This window comes from Oncorhynchus kisutch, linkage group LG16 (assembly GCF_002021735.2).
Source record: "Oncorhynchus kisutch isolate 150728-3 linkage group LG16, Okis_V2, whole genome shotgun sequence".
In the NCBI taxonomy this organism is placed as follows: domain Eukaryota; kingdom Metazoa; phylum Chordata; class Actinopteri; order Salmoniformes; family Salmonidae; genus Oncorhynchus; species Oncorhynchus kisutch.
This window is the reverse complement of record NC_034189.2, coordinates 42,250,101-42,257,973: the sequence shown is the minus strand read 5'-3', so window position 1 is coordinate 42,257,973 and position 7,873 is coordinate 42,250,101. Positions and strand designations below refer to the sequence as shown.

The 7,873-nt window shown below is 39.0% G+C and overlaps 1 protein-coding gene across 1 annotated transcript; it reads left to right on the top strand.

The window, feature by feature from the left end:
- The first annotated feature begins 1,841 nt into the window (after nucleotides 1–1,841).
- LOC109878194 (homeobox protein engrailed-1-B) lies at nucleotides 1,842–6,114 on the top strand. The gene is made up of 2 exons (XM_020470433.2): nucleotides 1,842–2,622; nucleotides 5,320–6,114. The coding sequence occupies exons 1-2, from the start codon at nucleotides 2,121–2,123 to the stop codon at nucleotides 5,637–5,639; spliced, it is 822 nt and encodes a 273-aa protein (XP_020326022.2). The 5' UTR covers nucleotides 1,842–2,120; the 3' UTR covers nucleotides 5,640–6,114.
- The last annotated feature ends 1,759 nt before the right edge of the window (nucleotides 6,115–7,873 follow it).

The window sequence follows — 7,873 nt, the reverse complement described above, 5'->3', positions numbered from 1 at the left end:
CTGCAACAAATCCAGGTCCAATACATGAAGGGTAAAATGAATTACCAACGTTAAGCCGTCAATAAAGTCATTTCTGTAAATGGTGTCTCAGAAGACTCGCCGCATTATTCAACCGGCTTTATCAGCACCTTGGAAATTACGCGCGGTCCTCTTGAGCGCATAATATTGCCCTGCTTACTTTGATTAAGCGCCTTGCCAGGGAATAGTGACAGTGCTTTTGACCGGCTTTTATTCACTCTACTGTGATGAACGCCAAGCTGATCAGGCGGAATGAAGAGTAATTAAAAGCTATAAATTATATTTTGCGGTCCCTCTCAAGGCGTCTCTTTGTGGGCAAGATAAGAACCGGAGTCCTCATTTACCGCCTGAAAAGGGACTACGTCTCCACAATGGCTACTTGGCTAAATAGCATATTGATAGTGTCCCAATTATAATTTAATTAACTACCCACACTAACGCTATAGCTTTTGGGATAAAGATTTCAATACTAGCATGTTGAATGTGAATCAGTCCTATAGTTTTGAGCAGAATACATTATTTCGTGACTAATTACTCTTATTTATGTGTCATTTTTTTATTGTATCCCTAAGCATGGACAAAAGTTGTCACACAACAAAGAAGCTCGAGCGTCTACCTTGTTGCAAAAAAAATATGAGGTTCTCAATGAACAAACATAAAAGGCCTATGGTGTCTCCAATGTGTGTTTGTTTCGTTTTGTTTTGTTTGCTGCTATATCTATGTTTCAATCTGGGATTGTAATGTTGGATTTGTAGTGATTTTTAATTAGACTCTCTACCCGCACCCAACTGCACCTGTGGTGTAGCCTATAGACGACAGTGACACAGATATAGGCCTATAGAAATGCAAAATTGTATGCCTGTTTAAACTTAATAAAAATGAGAATGAACATAAACCATTTTCAATTTTACGATACAGGCCACCTTGGAATGGGTTTATGAATGATTAGCCTGATTAGAGATATTTGACATGAACACGTCACCATTAGGCCTAATACTTTTTATTATATGTCTGATACAAACGCTCAAACAGACCACCTCCATCACCCCCTACCACCTCCGTCAACTAACCTAACTCAACTTGTTCCCCTGTTTCTTTATAGCAATGTAAATATAGCCTATACCTACAAGCACGTGACCGGTCAAAGTCAGGCTATGCACAGGTGAGGATGATTACAAGCGTTTATCAAGTGATTTATCCATTTGGAAAGCAGAAATTACGCATGCGTAATTATACAAATATCATAGGGGTTTTGTAGCCGAGATGAGAGTCATTTAAGACATGGGTTGCCAATTTGACACACCCATTATTTTAGATACAAAACAGGAGAAACATAAAGTAGAGTGGGAAAAATGTCATACTGCATGTCAATTGTATAGGAAGATATATATAGGAAAATGTGGAGGAAGAGGACTTAAGAAAAGCATACACATGTCACCTTTCAGTGGTAAGAGAGTGGATGGCAATCAAGTCGGTAGACAAATTAACGGGAACCATTTGTGGCCTAAATGTATAGGTAGCCTATAATATTTCTGTACAAACCCAATGTCCCTACTATGTTTTCCCCTATCGGTGATGAGCACGGTCATTTGGTATGGAAGAAAAGCGCACCGCTGAGACCCCTTGTTTTGTGCCTAAAAACCATCAATTATTTATTTGCTGAGATTCGTAAAATTCGATTGGACGTCGTCACTTCTGACAGCGCAGATCTGCACAAGTGATTGGTCTATTGCACGTGTGTTGGCACTCACGTGCTTCCGGTTGGTGTGAGAAAAAAAAGTGTGTGAGAGGGATAACGGGTTTTAGGAGAGTTTAGAAAGATCGCGCCGACATACATTAGAGAAAGCTAGCGACGACGCTGCTGCGCGCGATGTGTAGTCATTCGTGGTAGCGCAGGGCTATTGTGACACTTGGATCGCTTTAGTAGGCTAACATGTCGACAGTGTAGAACATTGTCACATATATCAAAAGTATTTGATATAGGCTTCCTTCATAATATAGTCAGATATCTTTTTTTTGTTTGCTATTATTCGGATACGGCATTGAGCAACAAGTGGAGTTTGGCGTGGAGAGTTTGCGCTCCAGCCAAAAGTGTACCAGTTATGGAAGAGCGAATTGATCAAAACAGCCGTGATTCGACTGAGGGAGAGAGCGTGTCCCTCTCCCCGAATCTACCATCTCCTCCAATTTTGCCCCACCAGGCAGCACAGCAGGTACATAGAACCACCAACTTTTTTATTGACAATATTTTGCGGCCAGACTTCGGCTGCAAGAAGGAGCTTGGGAGTCGGGAGCGGGCGCAGACCTCCGGCAGAGAAAACGTCAACCCCTTGGTAATCAGGCCATCTCACGCGAGCAGCCTTTGCCAGGATTCCAACTGCAGTAGTGACAGTACTTCTTCGTCGTCGTCCTCGCCGTCTTCGAAACAGAGCTCGACAAAACAAGGTGAAGGGAATGGGACTACCACAACGAGATATGGAGACACCGCGTCAATAGTGGTTGTGAATGCCAGTAATGGAGGATCTCCACCCGCTAAAGAATCTACGCCGATGTTATGGCCTGCGTGGGTTTACTGCACGAGATATTCGGATCGACCATCATCTGGTATGGCGCTAGTTTCCGAATCATTTTACCCCTGCAAGTCTGAAATGTTAAAGTCCGTTATTTTGGTTATGTTTGGAGTAGGCCTAGCCTGTAGGTCAATTTGAACATCGTAAACATCTCCCTCTAACATCGTAAACATCTCCCTCTCTCTCTCTCTCTCTGTCACCCCCCCCTCTCTTTCTCTATCGCGTCGCTTCCTTGTAAATGTAGTCCGTTCGTGCGCGTCACGCACGATAGGCTAAATGAAGAAACATACATTGAAAAAGCTAATAATAACAACACCAGCCAAAACAACAAATGATGATATGCCTAGTAGGCTAGACTAGACATATGCCTATAGTACTTGCCATAATCTCTCTAACAGTAACACAAACAAACACACACATTTGCCACTTTGTTTTGGTGAGAGCATTTAAAAACTATATATTAATAAGACTTGGCAGAGCATGTTAGGAAGACCAACCGGGCTGCAATTTGATTCTCCTCCCTAATTTGTATTATTCTCCTCAAACCAAAGCAATGGCGAAAACCGGTCCTCCATGTTATGACATTGTTTATGTAAAACTCATTGAAAAGTTTTGCATGGACAAGACAAACTTGAAAGGAGTGGACACCGAAACGTCCACTTTAACTGTCGTCGTTTTGTTTTACTATCTTGTTTTACTTCACACCATATACCTATACTGACTGTTAACTGTTAGTTAATCCTTCGATGTAGGCCGTCTCCAAATCACCCAAACTGCAAAATATGCACGAAATAAAAAATAAATTTAAAAAAACGTTAGTTTAATCAAATAGTTTAGTCTATATTATCTACATAATCCAACCATTATGTCCTTCGATTTGGCCACAATAGCTGACTTTCTTTTCACCTGACGAGCATATTGATGTGCCCATGGTGTAAATCAGGGTTTGTATAGACTGCCTTGTCAATATGTTTGGGGGTTTATTTTCCACAGTCTTTCTGAATTTGACATGAGATTCAGAATTCAGAAAATATGTATTGATTGACTAAAGTGATTGATTGACTGATTAAGCTATAAGATTTTGGCCTAGGCTATATGAATTGGGAGAAAAACACTAGGCCTATTGGTTTCGATATCTTTCGGGAATTAAATCTGGTAAAACAATGTAGTACTACGAAAATGGAATTAACCCGAAAGACTATATGATTGTTTTAGCTAATCAAATAGCCTAGGTTATATTTTCGGCAAGTAGGCCCTGGCCTAGCCTGTGTATGTGCTTGCTATTGTAGGCCTACTACTGTTATTGTATTCAAAAAGTAGCCTATATCTGCAGGTAAACGTGACCCCATGTCGTTACATGTTAAGCTATTTTGGCTCATGTTGTTCCAAATGACAAAGATAAAGATGACGTAGGGCTACAGTCCATAACGCGGATGAAAATGTCCAATAAAAATATCCCGCCAATTAAAAAGTATAAGGCTATATATAGCCTAGCCTTTGTGTTTATGATAGCAGTAGAAGCATATAGTTGAGTTTCACACAATACAGTATCAAACTGATTTAAACCGTATCCTACAATGCACTGACTGAATTGGGATCCGCAGCTTGTTTTTGCAATATACGACCTAATTGTGTTTTTTAGCCTATAGAAATAGTTTTTTCCCCTGAAATGACAGTCTACATTTTGATGTGTTGTCTGCGTTTTTGGAGAAGTCAATCGAATGGATGAATAGTAGGCCTTTATAGCTTTTAGGTAACACGTTTGCAGAAAGTGTGCATAAAAAGATAAATGATTAATTAGCCTATATCCATGTATCTTCTTCATCGCGATATTAGCCCCGTGTATATGCTACATTATGAACCTCTCAGGTGTAATTATGTGCACGCTGCATGGCTGGGATAGAATAAGCCAGGTATCTCAATACCAGCTTGCAAAACAGTAGCCTTTACGTTCCAGTGCAATGGCGTTTTAGACAGACCTATTGCAATCTAGGTCTAAGCATAGACTAGTGAAATAGTAAATAACCAAATATGTTGCCTTAGTTTGTTTACTTTAACATTTTATGGCACCGAGTTTTTATTACACACGTTGATGGAATGAGCTCGTTAACTGACGGAGGAATAGTGGCTGAGCTGGGGCATAGGTCTACTTGTGCTAAGGAGGACTAACACTATACTGTGTGTTCTCTTGCTTGTAACGGTCTGCAGGGTAGGCCTTCAAGAAAAAAAGGCATGCAAATCAACAATAGTCTGTTAGTAAGTATAGGAATGTAGTTTGATATTATATTGTTATTATTGGTATTACCAATAGGAAACTATGAAATTCTTAGACCACATATAGCCTAGGCCAAAACATATGCGTACAAAAATAGGCACGCAAACGAGGATAACGGTCTGTCACACCGCTAGGCCTACATTTTATTTAGCTTTGACATTGCTTATATGTTTTTGGTTATGTATTATGTAATTGGAAGCTATGTGTTACTGCATTTATGAAATTATGAATATTCAAATGAATAAATTATGTCAATACAACTGTTCATCATTTAGCCTTGTTTGAACCTTGCGCCTGGGGTAAAATGGTCGCAATGACTGCAAACACACATTTAGCCATGAACAATATTTATTACATTGCAATACTCCATTGTTTTAGTCATGTGTAAATTCATGTTTGTTGGGCCTAGGACTAACTGATATTTACGTGTTCGTTTCACTGTTGTTTCTACATCAGGCCCAAGGACACGGAAATTGAAAAAGAAGAAAAATGAGAAAGAAGACAAGCGACCCAGAACCGCGTTTACGGCTGAACAACTGCAGAGACTTAAGTCCGAGTTTCAGGCAAATCGCTACATAACAGAACAACGGAGACAGTCACTGGCCACAGAACTGAATCTCAATGAATCCCAAATAAAAATTTGGTTTCAGAATAAGAGGGCAAAAATCAAAAAGGGGAATGGCTACAAGAACGGCCTGGCTCTCCAACTCATGGCCCAAGGACTGTACAACCATTCCACAACCACGGTCCAAGAGGAGAAGGATGATAGCGAGTAAATTGCCCCCCTCGTGCAGGGCAAAATAGACGCTGAACTGAAGCAGAGTGCTTGAACTCTTTTGTGAACTGAAAACGAAAGAGGTAAATACGATTTGACTGGGACAGATGCTATTTAAAACCGATTTCTGTTTATGATACAGTATATGGACATAATTATATAAAATATGAACATTATTAAAGTTTATATATAGCCAAAACAATATGACGTTGTATATATTTAATTTCAGGTAAGGTTATGTCTGTATCAATCCCTACTTGCTGGACATTTAAACTTTTCTTTTTCTTATGATGTTGTTGGCCATTGTTTTAGTATAAGTGTCTGACTCATAGATTTTTTTTTTGTGATTTCTGTCGCCCCTCTCCCCAATCTCTCACAATTCTACAGACTGCGTTTCTGAACCGACGTGCCAAGCCAAAGATTTTAATATGTTCAGAGAATATGTAGTCTGAAATAAATAAAAAATGTAGAATGTGCTACAGCTTCATTCCTCATTGAAATGCTATACACAAAGCGTAGTTTGTGAATCGATTATAACTATTAGCTTTCAAGGCCCAGGACTAACACTATGTCGTCTAAATAAAGTCCGAAGACACAATGACCAAATATGGGTTATTTTGTTGAGCTTTCGGGACAAATATACAACTTCAGTGACATAATTATTTATTGTAATGCAAAACAAACCTACCTTTTTACATTTTGTTCTGACATCTAAGACATATTCTTCATCATAGACTACGCGTACCTTTTTAGTGAGTTAATTCAGATAATGTTGACATGCATATATTTCCCACGAGCTATGCCATTTGCTATACAAACATTGCTTGTTTTAATAGGACAGAAGGTCCAGGCGTGCCTCTCTATGTGCAGCCTAGCCTACCTTAAAAAGCCTACACACTCACGGAAACGATGTACTCTATAGGCAGGCCTATATCCGTCAAGGTCACAGTGTACTCATGGAAGTTGTGTTTTATTATTCGTTTATTGGGGGGGCGACAGTAGTAGTAGTATTACGATTAGTAGGCCTATTGTTATTGTTCTTTCTTCAATACTATTGTATTACTATGAGTACAAGCATTATCTCGGCCCTTATCATTGGGATACACTGTATGTCTATATTTCGGCTATAGGTATAACACATGGTGATGACGTTTCTAAAAGGCAGTGGTGGAAAAAAGTACCTAATTGTAATACTTAAAAAAAAGATGCCTTTATACAAAATGCCTTTATACAAAAGTAAATGTAATTGCTAAAATATACTTAAGTAAAAGTATAAATCATTTCAAATCCCTTATATTAAGCAAACCAGACGGCACAATTTTCCTTTTTTCTTTAATTTACGGATAGCCAGGGCCACACTCCAACATATTTACAAACGAAACATTTGTGTTTAGTGAGTCCTCCGGATCAGAGTCAGTATGGATGAAGTAAGTGAATTTGACAATTTTCCTGTCCTGCTAAGTCCTACTTTTGGGTGTCAATGAAAATGTATGGAGTAAAAAGTACATTATTTTATTTAGGAATGGAATGTTGTGAAGTAAATGTAAAAGTAGTCAAAAATATAAATAGTAAATTAAAGTACACAGATACAAAAAAAACTATTTGAGTAGTACTTTAAAGTATTTTTACTTAAGTACTTTACACCACTGGTGGCTGGTGTCTTCTCCAAGAAACTGCGTGGCTCAATTGAGAAAGTCAACATCTCTGTGCAGTGCTTTAAATAGCACTTTCAGTCTCCTCATGAAATATATAAGGATAATAAAGTCGACACGCTTTTTTAACTTGACTACATGACTACAAAAGTATTAAAAGCTTTTAGAGATAAACATACATGTAACAGAAGATTAAGTTCCACTGAAGTGAATAGTGAACACGTTGCAAGAATTCACCATATGAGTTAAAATGCTTAAGAAAAGAAATCTAAAGCTATATGCAACGGATGAGCAGGCGGACGCAGGCGGACACGCACACACACACACACACACACACACACACTGTATTACATGATTGCATTGTATAGGATACTATCTCAAAACTTGGCCTTGTTGTAAAGCAATATTATTATGGCAACCATCAAGATGACGTTCCGGCCAAAACAACATCAATTCTGCTCTTGTTAAGTCAGCGTCCCCTCCCTTACAGACACACACACACACACACACACACACACACACACACACACACACACACACACACACACACACACACACACACACACACACACACACACACACA

What these genes read in the sequence shown, in the direction of transcription:
- LOC109878194 (XM_020470433.2), top strand. Translation starts at nt 2,121, where the DNA reads ATGGAAGAGCGAATTGATCAAAACAGCCGTGATTCGACTGAGGGAGAG. An exon ending in TTCGGATCGACCATCATCTG is followed by an intron (nt 2,623 to 5,319) that starts GTATGGCGCTAG and finishes TTTCTACATCAG; the next exon opens with GCCCAAGGACACGGAAATTG.